The sequence below is a fragment of the Phacochoerus africanus genome, chromosome 3, assembly GCF_016906955.1.
Source record: "Phacochoerus africanus isolate WHEZ1 chromosome 3, ROS_Pafr_v1, whole genome shotgun sequence".
Taxonomy (NCBI): domain Eukaryota; kingdom Metazoa; phylum Chordata; class Mammalia; order Artiodactyla; family Suidae; genus Phacochoerus; species Phacochoerus africanus.
Window position 1 is genome coordinate 205582376 of NC_062546.1, and position 25251 is coordinate 205607626.

A 25251-nucleotide genomic window follows, 5' to 3' on the forward strand; every position below is an offset into this window, starting at 1 on the left:
ACGCCAGCAGGCACGTGGAAAAGTGCTCACCACCCCCCATCATCAGGGAAACGCCACCTCGCCTGTCAGGATGGCTGTGTGTGCTCAGAAGACAAGACTCGAGCCACGCGTGAGTGAATAGAGGTGTGGGTGCGGGTACACCGTGGCGCACCGCTCAGCCGCCTGCGGCAACGGGGACGAACCTGGGGGCACTGGCTCAGTGAACCAGTCAGAGACAGGCAAGCGCTGTGTGCGGTCACCTACGCGTGGAATCTAAAACTACGGCACACCAGTGAGTGTAACAGGAAAGCAGCAGATTCAGAGAATACGCCCGTGGCTACCAGTTGGCAGGGTGGACAAATGGTTATGTGTAGGTTAGGCTACAGAGGTGTACAAATTGGGAATGTAGCTGGCACTTGCTAACTGTAAGTGGCTCATGACCTTTAAAACTGTGAATCGCCGTATTGTACACCTGTAACTTACATAATACTGCGTATCAGCTGTACTTCAGTTAAAAAAAAGACCAAAAAATAGGAGTTCCCATCGTGGAGCAGCGGAAACAAATCCGACTAGGAACCATGAGGTTGCGGGTTCGATCCCTGGCCTCGCTCAGTGGGTTGAGGATCTGGCGCTGCCATGAGCTGTGGTGTAGGTCACAGACGTGGCTCGGATCCCGCGTTGCTGTGGCTGTGGTGTAGGCTGACAGCTGCAACTCCGATTGGACCCCTAGCCTGGGAACCTCCATATGCCACGGGTGCAGCCCTAAATGGACAAAAAGAAAAAGAAAGACAAGAAATAAGTGCTGATGAGGAGAAGAGGGAAGCCGGTGCCCTGTGGGGATGTAGAGCGATGCAGCCCAGTGGAGGGCAGGACGGAGGCTCCTCAAACAGAAACAAAATTGCCGTGCAGGCCAACAACTCCACTCCTGGGTGTTTACCCGAAGAAAACAAAACACTCCTTGGAAAAGATAGCTGTGTCTGTCTGTCATGGGCGCAGCATTTACAGTTGTCAGGATACGGGAGCAACCTGAGTGCGCATGGAGAGATGCCAGGAGAGCGGACGGCGGCGGTATGGAGAATCATGGAGTCTCCTCGTGCTTTTGTAAAACCAAGTTAACAGGCATCCGCATCAGCCCCACAGAGTGGGAACCGCAGGGATGGCGTCACCCGCGCCCTCGTTGTACCCCTTGAAGACCCAGAACTCAGGCCTTCAGAATGAGACGACGTCGGGGAGCTCCTGGTGGCCTGGACGCTGGGACTCAGCGCTTTTACCCCTGCGGCCCGGGTACGATCCCTGGCCTGGGGACTGAGATCCCACGTCAAGTGCTGCGGCCAAAAAAATAAAGGGTTGTTAATGGAAAATGCCCGGGTTCAGGCCTCATCCGAGCTGTCCCCGCAGGTGCGAGGGGCCGCCTGCGATGGGCATGGCCCGTGGGGGAGGCCTTTAGGCGGGTCAGACCTGTCGTCTTGATGGTGATATTTTTACCTATTTTCATAATTTCATCTTTATGAAAGTGTATCTTCATGGTTGGTGGTATATGTTATGACAACCAGTTTTTATAAGTTCCTATTTTGGCGCAGCAGACACGAACCCGACTAGTACCCATGAGGATGTGGGTTCAATCCCTGGCCTCATTCAGTGGGTTAAGGATCCGGCGCTGCCGTGAGCAGTGGTGTCGGTCACAGACACGGCTCAGGTCTGGCGTGGCTGTGGTGTAGACCAGCAGTTGCAGCTCCGATTCAGCCCCTAGCCTGGGAACCTCCATGTGCTGCAGGTGTGGCCCTAAAAAGAAAAACACAGTGTTTTAAAGTTTTGAAATGGCTTTAATGAGACACTCGGGTTATCTGCAGTATTTCCTGTATCTCACGCGTGTCCCTGCACGTCCCGTTTGCACGTCCCTCGTCAGCGTGAAGGTAACACTGACATTCGGAGCGTCTGACGCAGGCCGCCTCGGGGTGGATCACGGGGTAGGAGGAGGGCCAGCTCTGGTGTGTGGTGTGTTTTGTGTGTCCCGGCCGAGCAGGCCCCGTGGAACGGCCTCCTTTGGGGGTCTCCGTCCTCTCCCTGTGCTTGGGCGCCTCTGGAGCTGTGGCCACGCTGTCCTCTATTCCAGGGGCCAGACACCTGCCGAGTCGGATTTCCAGGTGCTTGAAATCGCCCGGAAGTTGGAAATGTACGGCCTCAGACTTCACGCGGCCGCCGACAGGGAGGGCGCCGGGATCAGCCTGGCTGTCTCGCACATGGGGGTCCTCGTCTTCCAGGTAGGAGAGCAGCTGCTGGGGTTGGGGTGACCTGCCTGGGGCGTGTCGCGGGGAGGAACCGGTCTCGGACTTGACAGAGGAATTTTGCACGTTAGCCGGGTGGAGAACCGTCTTGTCCTCACGGTCACGGAGCCCCCTGCCCCCGGGCTCCCCGTCCCCTCCCCTGCTCCTTCCAATGCTGGACAGAAGGTCGCCCCGTGGAACCTCCAAGCAGGCTCTGGCCCTGCCCCGTGGGGCGCTGTCCGCACGCAGGTGGCCCCCTGCCCTGCGAGGGTCCCTATTCACGGGCACGAGCCAGACCAGCCCGCACAGCAGCCGCGGCATCGCGTGCGTGGCGACCGCGCGGCTCCCGGGCACCAGTGCCGGTTGAGTGTGGATGCGTGAGTCGCCACGTAACTGGCTCTGGGTTGTCGTCGCGGTGAAGAGAATCGCCTGGGATCGTCTGTGCCCGGCTCTCGGAGCCGATGGCCCTGGGCCCGCGGAGCCGGCGCCTGGCTGAAGGCGGCCGCTGGGACGCTGCTCTGACACGGCCCCCCGCCTGGTGCTCTCATCACCTTTCCCTTATCCCCTTTTTGAACCCAGCTGTCGAATGTCACGTTCCCATCAGAAAAGAAGTTTGATTTTGCACGTAGAGTGTTGGTTGTGTGACAGTCCACCTGAAAACCCGTGCTGGAGACAGTTTGCACCAGCCAAGCCCTGGCGGGGGGCGTGGGGGGGGGGGTCTGGGTCCCACGCCGCGACCCCTCAGAATCGAGCTCCTGTCATGTTTCCAGAAAAGGACAAATAATTCATAACCAGAGGAAAATGTGCGGTCAAGGGAGTAGAGACTTCAGACCAGAGATGCCAGCTTGGATTCCCTTCCGCTCCCTCAAAATCCCCGCCAGGGTGGCAGCGGAGGAGTTTCTTTGGTTTTTGTTTTTTTAACCTTCACGTCAGCAAGAACAAGGAATGGAAAAGGGGAGCACGGAAAACGAGGAAACCGCAGAGGAAAACCCGGAAAACGAGGAAACTGCAGAGGAAAACCAGCAGAGTTTTGCAAGTTGGGAAACAGGTGGCTTGGCAGGTCCTGATATCAGAGGTGATAAGGCTGGCGTCCAAGGGCAGCGGTGGACCGGCCAGCCCGGAAGAGGCACCTCCACTCAGAAAGTGGGGTTCAAGGGTTAGGGGAGGCCTCTGATGTAAACGGTGCACCAGCGCCCCTCTCCCGCCTCAGCGGCCCCAGCCCAGAAGCCAGCCGGCTGCCGGCCTGGAGACAGGAGACTGCTTCCCAGAAAGTCTGACCAGCCTGGCGAGACCCCCACAGCGCTGACACAGGGCACCCAGAGGTGACAGGCCCAGGTTCCCACCCCAGCCCACAGGACGCTGCCAGCCACACCTCTGGCCTCACTGGTCACGTGAATCTCGATGCCAGGTTTTCTGTGCTTCACCTCATGAGCAGTCCGTGGACGCGTGCTGTCAGGTGCAGGTGTTCTGTGCCAGGTCCCACCCATGGCATCCCCTGCCTGCGCCTGTGTCCTGGACAGTCACAAGCCCTGGCACGTCTGGAGCCTCATCTTTAAACATGGACGGTGGGTGACCAAGGGTCCCCGGGACGTTGAAAGCCATTCTCCACAGGAACATGCATTTGAGGGCCGGGCCGGACGGGCAGGCCGACCTCAAACAGGAACCCTGCTGGCAGCGGCAGCGGTGGGAGAGCCGAGCCTGCAGGGCTGGTGCCGTTGTCACTGCCAGACACCCTCACCCTGGCCCGTGCTCCGGGACGCAGCTGCAGCGCAGGTGCGAGCTCTTTCTCGTGAGCGTTATTCTGGCCTTGTTTGTGAGCGGCCTGCATGGCACGTCCCCTGAGATGCGCTCTTCTGCGGAGAAAGCACCGCCGAGCCCGGGCGACGGGCTCCCCTGCGGATCCCCGCACAGCGACCGGACGGCCACCTTGGCTGCGGCTCTGGGGAGCGGGGAGGGCCGCGTTTCATTCCGGACTCGTTTTTGATGCCTTTGGAGTTTGCACCTTGGTGACTGTATCGTGTATTTGATGCGCTAAAGAGCCTTGCAGAGCAAGCCGGAGCCGGCCGCGGTCTCGGGCACACGCAGCCGGTGGGCAGGACGGGGACTCTCCTCAAAGCGGGCGAAGGGCGAAGGGCGGGAGAGAGATCCGGGACCGGCGGGAGGCCGAGGCGGAATTGTTCCGGGAGAGCTTCGGGTGCAGGTTTGCAGCTTCACCGGGGCGTCCCTGGTGTCTCGAGGGAGGAAAGACCGAGGCGGACGCCCCGGTGGCTGCAGGCAGAGGTGGAGCCGGAGACCGAGCTCGGCCTGTGAAGGACCCTTTCCAGCCTGGAGCGCTGCGCCCTGCACGGCTGGAGTCCTCCTCGAAGAGCAAAGACGGCTGTCCTCCCAAGGGCAGTTCCTGCGCACCCACCCATGACGACGCCCCAGGAGGGGAAGCCAGGCTGCGGGAGGGAGCAGGCAGCGGCCACCTGAGAAGGCGAGGCCTGCGCCCAGAGGCAACCAAGGCCCCGGGGAAGTTGGGCCCGAACTAGTGATGTGTGCGCAGGAGCTTAGGCACGTGAGAAGAGGCACAGACCACGACTGGGCCTCGGGTTTGATCCCCGGTCCAGGAGCGCATTGCATGCTGGGGGGCGGGGAGGGCAGAGAATGAGGCGGTGACTCCAGGAAAATTAAAAGCAAAGGAGCAAAATATAGTTGTCACTCACCTTGGTTCAACTTCCAGGTGATAGATACGGAAACTTAGAAAAAACTGAGGTGGGGGGAGGGGTGGACTTGAGGCAAAGGGCAGTGGGGGCCTCACTGCTCAGAATTTGGGGTGTGGGGGTGACGAACGGGCCAGATCTGTGGAGGCAGGTCCGAGGCGGGGCCGCTGGGCCCTGGTTTCTGGGTTTTGGTTCAGGTCTTACTAAACATGAGCTGCTGTGCGGTGGGTTCTCTGATAAAAACCACAAGGCGTTCCCGTCGTGGCTCAGCGGTAACGACCCGACCAGCATCCATGAGGACGAGAGGTTGATCCCTGGCCTCGCTCAGTGGGTTAAGGATCCGCCGCTGCCCTGAGCTGTGGTGTAGGTCACAGACACGGATCGGATCCTGCGTTGCCGTGGCTCTGGCGTAGGCTGGCGGCTACAGCTCCGATTGGACCCTGAGCCTGGGAACCTCCATATACCAAGGGAGCAGCCCTGGAAAGCAAAAAAAAAAAAAAAAAAAAAAATTAAAAACTTCGTTGAAAGCAGTGGTCTGAGGTTCCCACTTAAGTCTCAAGCCCCCCAGGTCGGCCTCTGAGGCACCCTGGATTCTTCGTTTCTGCCCGATTCAGGCCACAGGTAAAGCCCTTTGGTGTCGTTATTCTTTATTTTGACCAAAAAGAAATGGGACGCAAGCCCGCCGCTCCGTCCTGTGTCATCCTCTCGGCGGCCGGGCACTTCCGCAGCCACCTGCCTCCGGACGCCGTTGCCCTGAGCGCGTAGCGTCTGGCGGTGAGAGTGAGGTCTTCTCTTTCCTGACATTTTAAGGTTTCGTTGGTTGGGTGTCTTTTTGGCTTGGAACCTTCAGTGTCTTACTTGGAGCAGCAGAGCGACTTAGTGCCCGGGCCCTGCTGGGAGCTGGGTTCTCATCAGGACCCTGACGTTTCTGTTGTGGCCTTGAGGGCGTCCCTTAACTCAGGAATTTAAAAATTAGGATGTAATTCACAGAATGTAAAGTTCCGCATTTTTTTTTTTTAATTTTTTAATTTTTTGTCTTTTTGCCTTTTCTAGGGCCGCTTCCGCAGCATATGGAGATTCCCAGGCTAGGGATCTAATCAGAGCTGTAGCCACCGGCCTGTGCCAGCGCCACAGCAACGCGGGATCTGAGCCGTGTCTGCGACCTACACCACAGCTCACAGCAACGCCAGATCCTTAACCCACGGAGCAAGGGCAGGGATGGAACCCGCAACCTCATGGTTCCTAGTCGGATTCATTAACCACTGTGCCACGACAGGAACTCCAAGTTCCGCATTTTAAAGCATACTCACAGAATTGTGCAACCATCGCCCCAATTTAAATCCAGAACCTTTTATTTATTTATTCTTTTGCTTTTTTAGGGACACACCCATGGCACATGGAGGTTCCCAGGCTGAGGGTCTAATCAGAGCTGGCCTACACCACAGCTCATGGCAACTCCGGATCCGTAACCCACTGAGTGAGGCCAGGGGTTGAACCTGCGTCCTCATGGTTGCTAGTCAGGTTCATGACCGCTGAGCCACAACGGGAACTCCTAATTCCAGAACCTTTTCCCTCCCACCCTTACCCATCCCCAGGAGCAGTCAGTCCCCCCCCAGCCCCTGACAGCCACGCATCTGCTTTCCGTCTCTGTGGGTCCTCCCTCGGGACGAGGGCTGTACACACTCGGGGCCTCTGTGCCCGCTGCTTTCTCGTGTTTCTGAGCCTTGTTCCCCCACCGGCCAAAGCTCTGGGGTTTTCTAAGTGTCTGCAGAGGGAGACCTTCTTTCCCCGCTGTCCCCATCCCGCGTTTGCAGGAAAGAGTGACGGTCACGAGGGTCAAGAATCGAGAAGAAAATGCCAGAAAAGAGCTCAGTGCAGTCAAAATCTTTATTCTGAAGTTTTCAAGCTTGCAGAAGAGGTGTAAGAACAGCACAGGGACCTCGCTCCCTGGAGACCCCACCCAGACTTCACCGGGGCCCAGGCTGCTTGCGTGCAAAGGCCCGAGCTGAGGTCAGAGGCTCTGCCCAGCACGGCGGCCCCTGGTCTCTTCAGCCTGGAACTTTCTTCCTTCCCTCCTCCATTCTCACGGCCGCGACGCGCTGGCGGTTAGAGGCCCGTCATTTTGTAACGCAGGCTTGTCCAGCCCTCGCCCAGGACCGAGGTTAAGCCTCTTAACTAGGCGGGCCCGTCGGAAGCCAGGGCGAGCCAGTCCAGCCTGCGAGGGGCCTGCCGGCAGCGCCCGCACGCTTCGCCTGCTTGGAGGGCGCCTGCCTTGCTCCGGGTTACTTTGTAGCCTTTGTCATTAAGTGTTCCTGGAAGGGGATGTGGATTCCCTCCCCTTCCCACCCACCTTTTTATTTTTTATTTTTTTGTTTTAGTTTTTGCTTTTTAGGGCTGCACCCACGACATATGAAAGTTCCTAGGCTAGGGGTCCAGTCGGAGCTACAGTTGCCAGCCTACACCACAGCCCCAGCAACACGGGACCCAAGCCGCAGCCACGTCTGCGAACTACGCCACGGCTCACGGCCACCCTGGATCCCTGACCCCCTGAGCGAGGCCAGGGATCAAACCCGCATCCTCGTTCGAGGATACCAGTCAGGCTCGTCTCCCCTGGGCCACAGCGGGAGGTGTCCACCCACGTTTTTAAATTCCATGCTTCGTGCTCCTCTTCTGTTGAGTTTCTTGACGTCACTCTGGACCCTGGGATTTGTATTATAACCGTACTGTGTTTGGGCTCCAACCTGATATGTGGTGATACCGTTACTTATTTTCAGGGTTTTGTTTTTTGTTTTTAAAGCCGTACCTGTAGCATATGGAGGATCCCAGGCTAGGAGTCCAGTCGGAGCTGTAGCTGCCAGCCTACACCACAGGCGCAGCAACACAGGATCCAAGCCACGTCTGCGAGCTACACCACAGCTCACAGCCTTGCCGGATCCTTAACCCACTGAGCGAGGCCGGGGATCGAACCTACAACCTCATGGTTCCTAGTCAGATTTCCGCTGCGCCACGACAGGAACTCCCCCGTTATTTATTTTCATCGTGTTACTTTCTTACCCCGTGGGACACCCCAGGCTCCTGGTGTCCTTTGCCCTCCCGGGGGGCTCACTGCAGCCTTCTCCCTCTTCCCTCCGTGAGAAACCCAGCTCTGCTCTCAGTGCCCCGCCACCACCAGGGCCCCTCCCAACCACCGTCCTCGCAGGGCGGGCCTCAGAAATGTTTGCTGTTTCACTGACGAAACAGTTCTCATCAAGCTTTATCGAAGCAGTGGTTTTCTTCCCAGAGAGACGAGACGGTTTAGTCATGACATTCTGACTCAGAGCCGCCCCGAACCTAGAACGGCGAGGGGGCCTGCTGTGCTTTCTGCCCAGACGTCACTGACACGCTCCTGCTGCGGGAGAAACTGTGTGTGCTCCGTCCGGTTGCAGATGTGTCACTCGGTGTCCATCTCCCGATTGCAGAGCGCCACCAAAATCAACACCTTCAACTGGTCCAGGGTCCGAAAGCTCAGCTTCAAGAGGAAAAGGTTTCTCATCAAACTGCACCCAGAGGTCCATGTAAGTAGTGTTGCAGAACGTTTTAAACCATCAGAGAGCTTATTCTGCTAGAACTTTGAGCTCTACCTTTCTTAACCTACCACTTCACCATGCCGTACACAAGCATTTAAGGCAGAATTGGGGGCTGGGGCAGGGCCTGGGCTGATCCGCAGGGCAGTTCTCACCTGGAGGGTGTCAGCAGCCCCCAGGGCTGGTCCCCCCAGACACTGCTGGGCCCCACCCCGAGATCTGGATCCACAGGTCTGGGCTGGGCCTGAGCCTGCAGGCACCTGGCGAGCTCCCAGGGTTGCTGGGAGCTGTTGGGTGGTTGTGTCCGCTCTTGTCTTTGTAACGAAGCAGAAATGCAGGGTGTGCGCTGTGATCTGAAGCCCCAGAGCAAGTCAGTGTTGGGGTTTCTGTCCAGAACGAACAGAAGGTTGTTTCCAAAATTCTTGTGTCTTTGGAGCTCCCGTTGTGGCTCAGTGGTTAACGAATCCAACTAGGAGCCATGAGATTTCGGGTTCAGTCCCTGGCCTTGCTTAGTGGGTCACGGATCTGGCGTTGCCATGAGCTGCGGTGTAGGTGGCAGACACGGCTCGGATCCCTCGTTGCTGTGGCTGTGGTGTAGGCCAGCGGCTAGGGCTCCAATTCGACCCCTAGCCCGGGAACCTCCAAATGCCGCGGGAGTGGCCCAAGAAAATGGCAAAAAGACAAAAAAAAAATCTTGTGTCTCTTTGCTTCAGAAATTGAGCTTTTAAAAACTCTAGTGGAAGAAGCCTTGATTTTTCAGAAAATAAATGTTTCTTTTGAGACTGTGAGTCGATGAGGTAATTACATGTAAGTTTCCTGAAATTAGTGAACAGGGACAAACGCAGAAGCACAGGCTGAGAGCCGAGAACCCAGCCCTCAGGCGCTTCAGAGACCTTCCCGGTGACGCTCTCCCGTCACCCTCAGGAGACGAAAAGCAGATTAGCTGGGCCTCGGGGGTTGAAGTGGAGGCGGCCGAGTCCGTTGAGACCTGGGGTGCGAGAGTTAGAGCCCTGGGCCAGTCCGGAAGCAAGGCTGCACCTAAGCTTTTCAAAGGCGCTTCCTCAGCAAGGGCTCATCAAACGCCGGGGTCACGGGCTGCATGAAGTGAGTTTCCTTTTGGTACAAAGTGTGAACGGAGAGCTTCGTTGTTTATTCAAATATTCCATTAGTGGATGAAAGGAATGCCCAAAACATATACGAAATGCAAGTAAAAGCTGCTTTTTTCCTCTGGAAGTTTAAAAAGAAAAAAGAAAAGTGTTGCTGGCAGTTATTCTGAAAGTACAGGGAAAGGAGACGGCTATTGGCCGGGATACCAAAGCACCAGTTAGCTGGCACAGCTGGTGGTGACCCAGAGCTTCAAGCCGCGCCTCTGTGCGCCCGGCAGACAGTCAGTGGCCCTCGCACGCAGGTCTTTAAGACCAAATGTGGGAATCGCCGTGGGCCCTCCTGGAGAGGAACGCGGTCCGCCGTCTCACAAGGGGGTCGCCGGACGACCTCCAGGAGTGTCTCGGGAGCAACCGGGAGGGCATGCAGGGCTTCCCGGGCACCCTTAACGCGCCCCCGGCGCCAGGAGGATGGTGCCGAGAGCGCCCATGCGAGGCGCTGGCGCTGAGAGCCGCGGAGACCAGCTTCGGCGCGTAGGCGGTTGTGTGGCCGTAGATGCGACTGCACCTTTCCACGGCACGTCGACACACACACGCTGTGCTTTTCTGCTCTTAAAGGGAGCATCTTCAGAAAAGAGTCTTTGTAGTTCGTACCCTTGGGATAGCCTGTTGGCTGAAGTGCTTCCTCTGCTTGATTCCTGACGCATCTTGTGTTTCCAGGGACCTTACCAGGACACACTGGAGTTCTTGTTCAGTAGCAGAGACGAGTGTAAGCGCTTCTGGAAGATCTGTGTGGAGCATCACACCTTCTTTCGGCTTTGCGATCAGCCGAAGCCGAGAGCTAGAGCCGTGCTCTTCAGCCGAGGCTCCTCCTTCAGATACAGGTGCGGCCCCGCAGCGCCAGGACCGCGAACCTCCCCAGCACTCGCTTGTCAGGACAAAGTGCTGTGACTGCTCCGGGAGACTACACAGAGCATGCAGCCACCGCGAACCTGGAAACAGCCTCTCAGACGAAATAGTGGGACAACGGTTTAGAAAATTGGTTATGCTTATTGCAGAGCATAACTTTAAATTGTGTATATAGGGAGTCCCATTGCGTTTTGTTTGTTTTGTTTTCTTTTTGTCTTTTTGCCTTTTCTAGGGCTGCTTCCTGCGGCATATTGGAGATTCCCAGGCTAGGGGTCTCATCAGAGCTGTAGCCGCCGGCCTGTGCCAGAGCCACAGCAACCCGGGATCCGAGCTGCATCTGCAACCTACACCACAGCTCATGGCAACGCCGGATCCTTGACCCACTGAGCAAGGCCAGGGATTGAACCCGCAACCTCATGGTTCCTAGTTGGATTCATTAGCCACTGAGCCACAACAGGAACTCCTGGAGTGGTGCAGTGGAAACGAATCTGACTAGTACCCACAAGGACACAGGTCCAATTCCTGGCCTCGCTCAGAGGGTCAGAGATCCAGCATTGCCGTGACCTGTCGTGCAGGTTGGAAGCACAGCTTGGATCCTGCGTTGCTGTGGCTCTGGCGTAGGCTGGCAGCTACCGCTCTGATGAGACCCCCTAGCCTGGGAACCTGTGTACGCTGCAGATGTGGCCCTAAAAAGCAAAAAAAAAAAAAAAGAAGAAGAAGAAGAAAGTATATGTAGGAGTTCCCTGGTGGCTCAGAAGGTTAAGGATCTGGCCTTGTCACTGCTGTGGCATGGGTTCAATCCCTGGCCCAGGAACTTCCACGTGCTGTGGGAACAGTCAAAAATAAAATAAATAAAATTAAGATTTGTACATTAGGAGGTCCTATTGTGGCACAGCAGAAACAAATCCAACTAGGAACCATGAGATTGCTGGTTTGATCCCTGGCCTCGCTCAGTGGGTTAAGGATCTGGTGTTGCTGTGGCTGTGGTGTAGGCTGGTGGCTGTAGCTCTGATGTGACCCGTAGCCTGGGACCCTCCATGTACCAAGGGTGTGGCCCTAAAAAGCAAAAAAAAAAAAAAAAAAAAGGTGTGTCCATGTAAACTTCAGCACGAGGATGGGCAAGTCTCCCTTTTCTTTTTTGCTTTTGTGAAAAATTACTGCTGTGAATGACTGTTTATCCTTTTCTTTAAAATCCGCACTCTGTTCACAGTGGAAGAACCCAGCGGCAGCTAGCGGATTTGGTCAAAGCTGGTGGCGCGAAGAGGGTTCCCTATGAAAGGTGAGCCCTGTGCTCCTTTTGATGCCACGTGCCGTCTCCTAGAATTAGCAGTTGGATATTTGGACCTTTGTCCGAGTAAAAGCCTTTTCAGATCCGCAGCTTTGACGCTTGAGGTCGGTTCCCTCCTAAGGCCACACACAGGCACCGGCGCAGTCAGCGGCGTCCCCTCGGCCTCACCCCGTGGGCACCTCGCCTGTGGAACGGGCCCCCGGGGGAGGGGATCCGCCGCCGGCTCCAGGCGTGGGGGCCGGCCCATCCTTGCCTCCCTGGCCTCCTAGTGAGACGCCTCCTGGAGGCGGGTGGGAGTCTTCGCCACATTTTTACGCGGGTTCTTGGCGTCGGGAGTGGGGAGAGGAGGGCTTGGTGGCTCATAGCTTGTTGTTCCTCTGTTTGCAGAAGACACAGCAAGATGCGGGCGCCTCTCCGGACCCCGACTGCAGACGCGCCCCGGCCGGTTAGTCCTGGTTAAATGCACCCGCCTCGCTCCCCCGTCCTCTTTAGGAAAATAATCCGGCAGTGTTCTGACACGAGTCCTGAGATGAGTCTTGTCACTTACGAGGCACTTGCAGTCCTGGGGCCCTGTTTGCAGCAAGGAGTCCTGAGCTGGGGGGAAGCTTTGTGCGCGGAGACGCGCGTGGTGGTGGTGCTGCTGCAGCCTGGAAATCCTGGCCGCCGCCCTCGGCCAGGCCACTCGCTAGCGCGGTCATGTCGCTTTGATGGACGCTCAAGAGCCATGAAAAGTCTTGTTTCAGAAGAGCGTGTGTGCAGAACACGTTCAGAAAATACTAGTAAGGGAACGAGCGTGTTGCAGAGCAGCCTGTGTGACATGACCCCGCTGCGGTTTGAGACAGTGTGCGGGGACCGAGCCTCAGCGCCAGACACCATCTCTGAGGGACCGGACTCCAGGCAGTTTACCTTCTCTTTGTGTTCTCATTGGCTTTAGTTTCCTGCAGTGGACATACAGTGCCTTTTGTTGTCAGGAAAACAATCTGATAAACTTTTACAAAAGCTTGAAGCGACAAGGAGTTCCCATCATGGCTAGGACTAGGGAACCATGAGGTTGTGGGTTCGATCCCTGGCCTCGCTCAGTGGGTTAAGGATCCAGCATTGCCATGAGCTGTGGTGTGGGTCGCAGATGTGGCTCGGATCTCGCATGGCTGTGGCTGTGGCGTAGGCCGGCAGCTGCAGCTCCAATTCGACTCCTAGCCTGGGAACCTCCATATGCCGCCAGTGTGGCCCTAAAAGACAAAGAAACCCAAAAAACAAAAGCTTGACGCTATGAAATGCCAGCTTAGGGAGATGACCCACTTACCGAGCCCGCGGCCCATGTTTGTTCAGGGTGAAAGGCGAGCGACAGATCATGTGCGTGTCTGTGTGTGTGGCCTGCTTGCAGCTACACCGAAACAACGGCACACACGCAGGCACTCTCCAGCTCGCCTCAGAAGACTCCTGGCCACAGTGTCCCTCACGTGACGGCGGCAGTTCTGTTACCAGAACGGGACATGGTGGCCTGTGTTTCAGGCCTCTTCACAGCCACCTCTTCCTGCTGCACGTTCGTGGTGGACTCTGCCGCGTGCAAGCGTGTTTTTAGACTCTCACGCTTCTCCTTTTCTTTTCTTTGGGGGGGGGGGGTTTGCTGTGCCTGTGGCAGGCAGAAGTTTCTGGGCCAGGGATCAAACCCGAGCCACAGCAGAGGCAACACTGGATCCTGAACCCACTGAGCCACCAGGAAACTCTCCGAGAATCTTGCTCTTTTCATGGAATGTCATTTCATAACTTTCTGCATGCAGCTAGATAGTTTCATATTTTTTTTTCTTGCCTCTTTTGGCCTCCCGAGGCAGATGGAGTTCCCCAGCTAGGGATCAGGTCTGAGCCCCAGTTAAGACCTGTGCCACAGCTGCGGCAATGTCAGGTCCTTAACCCCCTGTGCTGGGCCGGGGATTGAACCGAGTCTGCTGCAGAGCTGTCACTGACCCTGTTGTGCCCCTGTGGGAATTCTGTCATGTTTATGATTTTTATTTCTACGTAATGTAAATTTTTGTTGACCGTTTGTTATTTATATTGTCATAGTATTTCCAGAGGCCACACTGGTACCTCATACATTAAGTTCATGTGTACCAAACTTTTTGGGGGGGCTGCACCCACAGCATGTGGAGGCGTTCCTGGGGCAGGGATCAAACCTGTGCCACAGCAGTGGCAATGCCAGATCCTTAACCATTAGGCCACCAGGGAACTCCCCTAAACTTTCTTTTTCATGGAGTCTTTTTAAAAAAAAATCCTTTAACCCTTCTAGGTATGTTTCCTATTTCAGAATTCCTTGTTAAATCAATTGAAATTAAAAGAACTTATTTTTGTCCTTTTAACTCAGTTCAGGTTTATGAATAGTCTAAAATAAACTTACGTGAGCTCTAGCTCTCCGGTACTGCCTGTTGAAAGCCTGAGAGCATGTTCGATGCGGTCGGACGGACAGGGAAGAGGACCCCCCCAGGCTGTGAGCCGCTGCCTTGTCTCCAAAGCACAGTCCGGCGTTGCTTCTGCTGTGGGTGCACGCCTTGCACCGAGAGCTGTTCCTGGCCTTTCAGCTCTGTGTTGCTCCCACCACTCCCTGCGACATTGTGGGTTCGCGTGGGCCCTGGAGGCATGGCTCTGTCTCAGTGACATACGAGAGCAGTAGGCTCCTCCGTGGCCTTGCATGTGGGACAGCAAACGAGGACACGGCTGAGGCGCCCAAGGGTGGGGGGGGAGGTGTCTCTGGCCACCACCCCCTCCCCCGCGAGCCTCTCCCCACGTGGGTCGCTCCAGCGCGGCTGAGACGCCCGCGGGCTCCGTGTGCGTGGACGGCGCCGGTGCCTTCCATCCCCCAGTGACCCAACGGGCGCGTCCCCTTGCTTCGGGGTCCCGGTAGCTGAGCGGGTAGCTCCTTCTTCCAGGCCTCGAGGCCCCAGGGGATGACAGGTGCCCAGAGACGGCCCCGGGCAACCTCAGGGTGACACAGGTGGAGGAGGCAGGGGCTTTTCGTGAGGGGCGGGTGCTCACACAGACACCTCATGCCTAACGCAGAGAAAGGGGTCACAGGGGGCCCTAAACCGATGGTCCTGTGTCCTTTGGGAGTCCCATCTGCATTTCTGGATCTTCGCTTCTGAAAGGCTGAGTCTCAGCGGTTGCCCTCCTGTTAGGAGCCGGGGTAGAAACGAGGGGCTGTGCACCCCGGGCCCCGTGGCTCTGCGGCTCTGCCCGGTGGCGCACCGTCTGGGCTGACGTGCTCCTTTCTTTCTCTTTTCGATTTCCACCCCAGAGCATCTCGTTCACGGAGGGCCTGAGGATGCCTGCCTCCCCACCGTCGTCAGATGCCTCCCCTCCAGCCCCGCCGAGCCTGCTCAGCTTCCAGGACGGCTTCCCCAGGGAGCCGTGGGCTCCAGATGCCAGGTGGCCGGCAGCAGAGAGGAGCGGCAGAGCCGGGGACGCGAGCCGGGCCCAGCCGCCCGGGCTGCCTGCGCTGCAGCCCTGCCAAGGTGCTGGGTTTTGTCGTGTTGTCGGGAGCTGCGGCCCCAGTGGCCCCGCGGGGCAGGGGCGCGGTGCCTCAGACCCAGAAGCGGAGGGTGCCGGCCGGGCGCGCCGGGCGGGTCGGGGTGATGGTGCTGAGGGTGACCTGGCGTCGGGCTCGTCCCCCTCGGGCAGGGGGCACCCCTGCGGCCAGCAGAGCAGCGGGGGCGGCCCTGCTTTCACGTCGACAAGCGCCCAGCTGCAGGTGTCCGAGGAGTTCATCGACGACGACCCCGCGGACATCTCCTTCTTTGCCGGAGGCTCCGAGGCCTTTGCTCTCCCGCTCGGCAGCCTGGCCCCGCGGGCCCCGCTGTGTGGCTGCCCAGGGTCTGCCCCATCCAGCCCGGGGGGGTCCTCCCCGGGGGTGATCCGCAGGAGCCGGGAGCGTGGCTTCGAGCTGGAGGAGGAGGGCGGCCTGGGCGTGGACGTGCACCCTTCGCACACCTCGGAGCTGCTGGAGGTGAAGGCGCAGGCCAGCCTGATGCAGCGCCTGCTGAGCCCCTCTGAGACCAGCTCGCTCCGGAACAACCGGTCCGAGACCAGCTCGCTCAGCAACGCGCCGCTGCCCGGCGGCCTGTCCGCGCTCACGCCCAGCTCCGCCAATCCGTCCGAGGCCAGCTCCATGGCCAACTTCCCCGCCTGCTCGGTCCGCTCCGAGGCCAGCTCGGCCTTCCGGTTCTCGGACATCATCGACCAGCTAGAGCAGCTCAGCTGCCCGCCCACGACGGCCGAGGACTCGAGCGGCTCGGACACGGACTCGTGGGGCTCCGAGGCCGAGGCCCCGCTGGACGTGAGCCTCTTCTTCAGCAACCCCTTCGTGCAGAGCGGGGAGGGGCGCCCCTTTGACCTGCGGAGTGACGTCAAAGGGGAGTGGGTAGATGAGAGCCGGTCCTGACGGCCCCGGGCTGCCCGACAGGCAAGCCCGCCCGGTGGGCCGAGGCTTCAGAGGAGCGAGCGATCCTGCAGGCGCGGCTGGACACGCTTTTTCCCCTGACTCTCTGATTGATCGTTCGGCTTTGAACGTCAGAAAGTTAGAACCTCCCCTTGGAAGGGTGTCAAAAGCTACGCAGCAAATTCACACACATGAGTGTTTCCAGCGGGTCCCCCGGAGGCGGAGGACTTGACCTCTGCCGCTCCGTTCACTGGGCCTGCACTCTGGCTCAGGGGACACGGGCGCGCCCCGTGGGGAGCCCTGCGCCTCCCCGGCTGGTGTGGGGCCTTCACGGCACGTGTGTCACGGCTCTCGCGCAGCTGAGGGTGGAGGCTCTGTCCGCTCGCACCGCCCGACGTCGGGCCAGCCCCGCAGACCCCGTGGGCGGGCAGCGGCTGCGGCCTCCTTGTGCTGCACCCAGGGTCGCCCAGACATCTCGTCGCCTCTGCCGCTTGAGACCCAGGAACGTGCTGTGCTTGGAGGAGCTTTGGCCGAAGCGGGCTGCGGTCTCCTCCGCCTGCCTGCAGAGAAGGCCGATTCCGGCCGCAGCAGCCGCTCCCTCTGGACTGACGGCGCTGTTCCCCGTGAGGACGTGGCGCCTGGGGGCCCCCGAGCCTCCAGGGGTTCAGCCTTTTCCAGAGGGCTGCTGGCCATTCCCGACGGACCGTCGCGGACACTGTCCCCAGGCCGTGGGGAAGGTCTCGCTCCTTCTGGGCGTCCAGCCGTGGGGTGGAGGCCGGGCCGACGCCGGGTCCCTCGAGTTCGGCCCGGGCCTGCGCGGGCAGGGGTTTGTCGGCGAGCCCGCGGGCTGGGTTCTGTGCGTCGTCTCTGGTCTGACGTCTCGCCGCCGTGGCACGTAGAGAGGTTGGTTTTCCTCCTGGATGTGCCGATGGTGTCCCCCGCCTCATCCGTGGCGGCTGAGTCTGAGGGGCTTCGGCTGAACTGAGCCCACCGGGACGTTCCAGCCTCACAGCGGCCTCAGCGATGCTGTGTCCGCCGGGCCAGGGGTGCAGGCCGGGGTCCTCGCAGGCCGCGGTCAGTGGCTGCGGAGGTGCTGCGGCTACAGTGAGTGTGGCCTAGTCATGAGTCACTGGTGGGGACAGCGGGTCGGGTCGCCTGTCTGTGCTCTCGTGTCTCTCAGAAAGGGGTCCTGTGGGGGCAGTGGGTGTGGACACGCTCCCGAAGCCCATGGGCGGGTTCAGTCCCCGCCTCCTGGCCGTGCTGACGCCCCTCGGTCAACAGGGTTGTCGTCCTGCTCTCATCCGCAGGAGCCTGGCTTGGCGTCTGGGCAGGTGGTCGCATGCGGGTGGGTCCTAGCCGCTGAGCAGCCGGGGCCATGGGACGTGGGGCCTTGTCACGTGGGCCTCGCCTCGGAATCCGCATACATTCTGTCGCGGGCGTCTTCCGGGCCTTCCCAGGAGAGGGTTATTATTTCATTGGTTCAGTGAAACTTCATTTTCCCAAGATGATTTTTAGCTTTTTGTTCAGAAAGCTTTCAAAACAGCAGCAGGAAGAGGACGGGGGAGGAGGCCAGCACCTGCCCTGCGGTGCCCGGGTGGCCCGGCTGCACGCCTTCTCCGGGGTTGTTTCTGTCACCCGGCCAGGGGCCTCGGTGCGTCTCGGAACCATCAGGACACCCTGCCAGCCCCAGCAGACTCACCCCCGAGACACACGACCCAGGGTGTCGCACACGCTGAGGTCTGCCTGGTTGCCTGACGTGCCCGTCAGCCCGGGCACAGCCAGGTCTGTGGGTGCCCTGCCCCGCGGCACCGTGTCCCTCCCTTTGGTGCCAGCAGCTCGTGGAGAAGCCCGCCGCCCCTGACCCCGCTCCCGCCGCCCTAAGGGGCAGCGCCTCTGAGAGGAGCAGCACCGCCCTGCACCGAACCCGCGTCCCGCACGCTGCGTGGACGCTGCGGTGAGGGCGCTGTGTTCAGATTCTGGGTGAGCTTTGTGGTGAGATGTGCGAACCTGAGAAGAGCTTTCCTGTCCCAGCACGTTCACGGCATGTCTGCCTCCAGCTTGTCCCTTCTGACCAAGGCGCTTCTTAAAGGGGTGTTGGGCTCTTTGAGAGGCCTAGGAGCGCTCTCTTCCCGCCACAGCCACAGCCTTCTGCTTGCAGCCCCAGCAGAGACCCGTGCCCACTAGTGAGGGTGTGGCTCGCGGTAAATACGAAAGCATCCACGGCCGTTCCAACCGAGCGCCAGCGGCGGGCCTCTCCTGGGTTTGCCGAGGGCCGCGTGGCCTTGTCTTTGACGAATGTGATGTAGTGACAGTACCTGGACCACAGGGCAAGCGCTCCGACTTGAATACGGCGACTTGGACAGCCCTTCCTGCCTCAGGAGCCCGTCCGCCGAAGCGCCGGGGACCTGGGGACGCGCTCCTCTTGGTGCCTCCCCCTCCTCCCGGGAGGGGCGCCCCAGCCCCATCCCCCCACTCTGGCCCAGCCTGGTGGTGTGGTCGCGGCAGCAGCTCTGCAGCAGTGGCCCCACTGCAAGGCCCCCAGAGCCAGCACCTCCTGGCCCGCTGAGACGGCCGCTTGTGGTGGTCCGCTTTGCAGAGTACTTGTTTTATTAGTCGTAAGTCTGCTTTGCATTGCGTTTTCCAAGGGCCAGGCCTTCCACAGAAGCCGGCGTGTGACACTACCAGCAGCAGCGCCGCATCCCAGTGCGGTTGTACTAAAACCGGTCCTGGCGGGTCCTGTTTCTGCTCCTCTCCACGCGGGATTAGGTCAGGGCCCCTTTCTCCAGCAACAGGCTCCTGAGAGCAGCAGTGGTGGCGGAGGGTTGGGCAGAGGGCAGCGCCGCGGAGGGTTTCCCAGGGCAGCCACACCGGGGTCCTTTTCCCTTGGGGCGGACACGCTGTGGCTTTTGCTGCAGCCCCCCGAGTGGCTTTCGCTGGGGGCACCAGGTGGGCGGTGGCGGTGAGCCTGCCGTGCCTGCGGTGACGGACACTCGGTGCCCGTCCCGTGTGGTCACTCCCGCTCGCTCTGCCCTCCTGGTTCATGGAGCATCGCCGAAGAAGCCCATCCTTAGAACCAAGACTTGTGGCCGTCCTCACACGCGGCGGCCTGGCCAGGGCGTCCCAAAGTCCCTGTCCTGAAGCCCCGCTTGGCCCTGCTGGCTCCACGGCAGCCCCGCCCGCCGCGCCCGGCCCAGTCCGCCTCGGGCGCGAGGGCGGCTCATGCCTGGAAACGGGGCAAGAGCTGCATCTCCTGTGCGTCTGAACTTGTTCGTTCTTTAAAGAGACACGGAGGCCGCCTGGTCTGTGGCCCAGAAAGCCCGTCTCCCTTTGCAGTTGCCGTCTGTACACTTGCGGCTGTGTGCTAATCAGACGTCTCAGTTGCTTGTGCAATAAAATCAGGGCTCTTCGCTGTGGCTCTCAGTGGGCCTTCCGGCTTCCTTTCCCTCTGCTGGCTTGCGGGTTCGATTTACATCCATTACAGTTTATCTCTTGCGTCAAGTGAGCCCCGGAAACGCCACATCTCTCTTCAGCCGTGCCTCTGTCTTCATGGGCCTCCGAGCAGCCAACGGGCCACGGGCGCCTGACCGTCTGGGGCAGCTGTGGGTGGAGACGCCCTACCTGAGGCCCCGGGGACGTGCCTCGCTTTGCTCCGCGTCCTCCCCCGGGCCTGCCGTGGGCGCTGGCTCCGCACGCAGAGGTGGGCGCTGGGAGCCTGGGGCCTGCTGCTCTGGGCCGAGGGCAGCTGTGTGCAGCTGGGGCTGGACCACGTGGTCCTTGGCGTCTCCTGTGCACAGAACGGTGCTGCTGCCTTCGTAAGTCCGAAATGAGGCCATTATTGCCTTTTCTCCCGTAGGGGAGGCCACCGTCAAACCTCTGACCCACACTGTAGCAGCTCCTTGGAGTCCGAACGGGACTCCCCGCTCAGCCGCCTCCCCCAGCTGCCCGCGTCCCTCCAGCCCCAGGGCTCTCCCAGGATGCACGGGGCAGTGGGCACCTGGGGCCAGGGCTGGGCTCTCCCTGGGGTCTTAGGGCACCCGGCCCCCACGCAGCAGGGTGGGAGGTGCCCGGCAGCCTCTAGGAAGGGCTCAGTGGGCACAGACTCCCTGGGAGCCTGCAGTGGGCAGGCGCCTCCCAACTCAGAGGAGGGAACAAGAGGTCATAGCAGTGTCCCCCACGTATTAACCCCAGTCCGACTGACTGACCCGCCACTGCCTGGCATCCCCCCGCTCGGGGATGAGCTGGTGGCACCTCAGTGATAAACCAGATTTCAAGAATCCGCTCAAAAGCGTTTCCGCCCCTGATGCAGGGGCGGCCAGCAGGGGGCAAACCTGAGCGGCCTTTCCGTCCCAAGCGTGTTCTCGCCCAAGGGAGGCCGCCCGCGGCCTTTGCGCTTTGTTTGAACAGTTTGTCTGGAGCCTTGCTTCCCTCGCTCGGCTGTTCAGAAGACCCGTGAGCGCCTCAAGCTTCAGACGAAGGGCGTCCTTTATTAGGACAAGGACACCGAGCGTGTCACTCAGCGAGGACCCACCCGGAAGGCATCAGGCGGGCACAGGGCCCGAGTGTGACCGTGGTGTGGTCGGGACGCCCGCGTCTTTGAACAAGGGAGGGGCCTCGTTTCCTCAGAAGGAAACACAAGACAACGCTGGGAACCGGTTGGGAGTCCTGCCCGAGCAACGTCCCCTCTGGGCGCAGGTGACCACACCACTTCCCGTCTGGCCCACGGCCCCACGACAGGGACAAGCACACGGCAGGAGGAAGCCCCGAGCAGGAGCCGGGACCCCTCGGATGAGCTGCTCTTTTGCCTCATGTTTGAGCCGGGTTTTGTGTAAACGTGACTCGTGACATCCTAGTTCACAAGTGGAGCAGGAACGGTTTCTGCCGATGCCGCGGGCGCTGGGTCCTCGGGGTCGCCGTCTGCGCCTCACGCCGCCCTCCGGCCTCGCACCTGCAGCCGGACCTCCGACCCTCCAGACCGGAGCCGCCTCTTGCTCCGCTATTAGGAGAGATTTTTCTTTTATCACAGAGATTCGAAGAAGAGAATTGAAAGATAGGAAATAAAAGCAGCTGAGCCTCCGGCCTATGGGCGACTTCCTCTTTTGTCCCCTGCTGGCGCGTGGCAGCCGCTCTGCTCCTCGGGAAGCCTCGGATCAAGCTGGGACGCAAGAACCTCCGGGGGAGCCGCGCCCGGCCCCGCTCGCCCTGACCGTGGGGTGAGAGCTTCCGGGCCCGAGGGTTCCCGAACATGATGCAACCTGCGGCTCCGAGCGCGCAGCGCGGACTCGCGGGACCTGAGGAATGTCTGAAAGCGGCTGCAAGGAGGCGGGTGCTCCTGATGCCACGCCCCGCCCCCGCAGCCGAGCGAACGCAGACCCACCCGGCTCGGCTGGGTGGCAGGAGGAGCTCGGCGGCCTCTCGCACACCGCGAGGCTCCTCACCGAGCCGGCGAGGGCGAAGCCCGCTGCGGCCCCAGGACCCGATGTCCAGGTCGGCCTGGCCGCCGCGCATTCGGATCCGTGGCCCCGGCGTCTTGAAAAACGTCTCCCCAGAGATGGCTTGGCTGGCCCTCGTAGCATCCGTGTTGGCCAGCTTGGAAGGAGACGGGACTGCTGACGCTCTCCTGTGGCCGAGAGTTAATAAACCTTTGGTGTTCATTTACGGCACTGTTTCCTCTGGTCACTAAATCTGGGTTGACCATTTCTGGGAGTCAGTAAGTCCAACAGGGATTAGTTCCAGGGCCCCAGAGAGAGCAGGACGCCTCCTTCCAGACTCTCCCTCGTACGAGACCACGCGGTGCAGACGTGTCACCCGCGCACCCGCTCCCGTGCAGTCCGTGTCGTCCCCGCGTTGCACCCCGACACGGCGTGGGTGCTGAGGGAGTAGCTGCCAGAGCAGCAAATTCAGTGTTGCTTCTCGGGACTTCCCGGAATTTTTTCCGGAAGCATATTCGGTCCTCCGTTGATCGCACCTGCAGATACAGATGGAGCCGTGTTACAGTGACGGCATCCCGTCATGACTTTTGACCTCCGTGGAGGGGCCCCCTGCTGCGGGAATTCTTTGCTGAGAGGTTACTGCTGGGCTGTGGTCTCCCCTGGGAGGCCCCTGAGCCCGGCCGGCCTGTCTGCAGCTCCTCATCACGTGAGGCTTCAGTGCTGGCGCCTCCTCAAGTGTCACCTCCTGTTTAAAACAAAGTCAAGGAATTCCTGCCGTAGCGCAGCAGGAACGAATCCAGCTAGTACCCATGAGGACGCAGGTTCAATCCCTGGCCTCGCACAGTGGGCTAAGGATCCGGCGTTGCTGTGGCCGTGGTGTAGGCGGGCAGCTGCAGCTCTGATTTGACCTCTGGCCTGGGAACCTCCATACGCCACGAGCGCAGCCCTAAAGAGCAAAACCAAAAAAAAAAAAAAAAAAACCAAAAAACCACACAGTAACAAAGTCAGGTTTTGCAGAAACTTTCCGGCGACCGGTCGGTCCACCGGCTGCTCCGTGTCGGATGGCCCATCTGGGAGGCCGGTGCTATGCGGGCGGGGAAGACGGGCACACGGGGGACCTCATGACCAGGGAGCATCTTGGCCTCTCACCTTGAGCAGCACAGCTGTGAAGAATGAACAGATTCTAAGTTACCAGAAGCATCTAGACCTTTTCTGAAGAGTCAGTGTGCAGTTCTGGGCTCATTAGGGGCAGAGAGGACCTTGGAGCGCGACTCCTGAGAGTTCGCCTTCGGAAACTGCCTCTTCTCCAGGAGGCGCGGCCCGAGCCCTCGGCCGTGCTGTCCCTCGAGAAGCGACCATGCGGGCCTGGTGTGGGGGGAGGAGGACATAGGTATGTCATGTATTTTAAGGTCACTGAGCATGTTTGAAATGTGTAATAAAAGCAGATTTTAATAAACTGGCTCTAACAAGTCCATGTTCTTACACTGTCTGGGTTTTCTAATGCCCGCGACCGTTTCTTCGTGTCTTGAATCTGGCCCGTTGCGGGACCCCAGGGGACAGCCCTGCATCCTCAGGCGCTGGTGGCTTGTCCCCAGATGCCCTGGGTGGGACGGCAGGGCACCGAGCTTGTCAATGTGAAATTAAGGTCTCCGTCCTGCCCTCAGGCCACATGGGAGGATCTGCCTTGGGCTGGCAGCGCCATGCCACCGGCAGGCTCCCAAGCTGCGGGCCCAAAGCACTGGTCACTGCAGGCAGGTGGTCTCCAGCCTCAGGCCCGTCATGGGTGGAGCGAGGAAGCACCAGGGCCTCCCCTTGAGTTGCTTCTCTTCTAGCATTTTGTAAACCAACTTAGTGATACTCAGAGATGCTGGTAGTTTGGGTGTTAAAACACTATACATTTTTAAACCCAAGGGAAATTTCTACCTCGGAACGCTTTTAAACAGCAGTTACATTTTTCGTCTAAAACTCTGCTTTAAGGTACCTTCCAAATTTGGCATTTAATAGTTTCTGACTTCTAATAGAAAAACATTAGAAAAAATAACTTTTGAGGACTTTTAAAGAATACAGAGAATTTCTCTGTTACAAAATGTTGGGTGAAATATACCTCATCATTCGCCTCCTTAGAACAAGACCAAAATTTTGGCTTCATCTAGTCGAAAGCATTGCTTTAAGACGTGGTGAAAACCAGAATAAGATCCTCGTTGGTGAACATTTCAAGGAAGTAGAAACCCGTCTGATGAGTAATTTCACGTGGTACCATTTTTTAAGTCAGCGGCTGGCGAGTTTGGCCTTAGAGCAGGCCTCCTTTTCCGGATCACCGGCATCAGTCTGGCCTGGCAGGTGCGCAGCCTCCTGCCGCAGCCCTGTCTGGTCACAGCCACATCTTCCCAGGAAGGCGGGGCCCGGAGCCCCGCTGCCCTGCTGCTTCTCTGCCTGTGGAAACCAGCGCAGCCTGTAACCGCTCTTGCCTGCGTCCCTCTGGGACTCGGTAAAATCTGAGGCGACCCCCGTGCACCCTTTCTCACCTCTTGCTCCATCGCCCGTTCAATTCCAGGCCCCTCGGAGGAGAGTCCTCAGCCTCCCCCCTCCACCCAGGAGAGCCCGCTGGGCCCAGCGGAGCAGGGCTCCACCCCCCTCCTGAGCCCCGCCCCCCGTGTCACCAGGATGGACCACAAGGTGGGTACCCCCGGGGCCTTCTGGGCTGGAAGCCAGGGCTCTCTGAGTGGAAGCGGGCGGCGGGCTGGCTCCCTGGTCCTGAGACCCTCCCGCCGCCTCTCCAGGGGTCTCTGTGCCAAGACAGGGCCCTGTTCCTTTGATGGCCTCCCTCCCTCTGCTCTGCTGGGAGGAGGCCTGGGTGCCGGCCCCTTGCCTGGGGGTCAGGAGAGGCATGGGCTGGTGGCTTGAGGGGGGGCCTGGACGAGCCCCAGGGGAGGCCCTGGGACCTGTGAAGTGAACCCCTGCAGGCTCCCCTTCATCCTGGGGTAGGAGTGAGGCCAGGAGGGGCCGCAGACAAGGAGAGGAGCATGGGGAGGCGGTGGCCCGAGGCAAGGACAGCGCTTCTCCCGCTGCCCCCAGGCCAGCACCAAGCAGCGAACTAGCATCCCCATGGGGGCCCCAGGTTCTCCAGGACTCTCCTGGCGGGGCTGAGCCGCATCTGGGCTCTGGAAACCCCGGGGTCACTGACCAAGCCTCATGCCCCTCCCTGCCTTGGCATCTGGCTGCCCAGCTGTGGGGACCCTCCCTCAGAGCACGTGTGCCAGCTTGTTCCCCGGGACTGCCACCACCACAGTCTCCCACTTAACATGCTGTTTGTCCTCCTTTTAATGAAGCTGGAGGTGCCACGGGGTGGAAGAGGCGTAAGATGCTTCTCCTCGCATGGGCACCGTCCCTCCCCCTGCCCTGACCTGGGGCCTGGGGACAGGACTGAGGGGCTGGCCGCTGAGTTTCCCAAAAGGCAATCTTTGCCCTGGACTCAGGGGCCACCGTGGCTGCACTGGCTGGCCGTCCATGAGCCCCTCGTCACTAGCTGGGGGCACCTGCGGCATTACTGTGACCTTAGCGGCTGTGATTGCTTCCGAGCCTCTCTCT

The 25251-nt window shown here is 59.6% G+C and overlaps 1 protein-coding gene across 7 annotated transcripts in view; it reads left to right on the forward strand.

The window, feature by feature from the left end:
- FARP2 (FERM, ARH/RhoGEF and pleckstrin domain protein 2) overlaps positions 1-25251 on the forward strand; it is an 81224-nt gene that overhangs the window by 41669 nt on the left and 14304 nt on the right. For all 7 annotated transcript variants that reach the window (XM_047774005.1, XM_047774007.1, XM_047774006.1 and 4 more), the window contains exons 8-14: positions 2093-2240; positions 8404-8499; positions 10332-10495; positions 11731-11799; positions 12196-12253; positions 15095-15311; positions 24218-24339. In XM_047774005.1, the coding sequence (XP_047629961.1) occupies positions 2093-2240; positions 8404-8499; positions 10332-10495; positions 11731-11799; positions 12196-12253; positions 15095-15311; positions 24218-24339 (874 nt within the window). The remainder of the gene's footprint in view (positions 1-2092; positions 2241-8403; positions 8500-10331; positions 10496-11730; positions 11800-12195; positions 12254-15094; positions 15312-24217; positions 24340-25251) is intronic.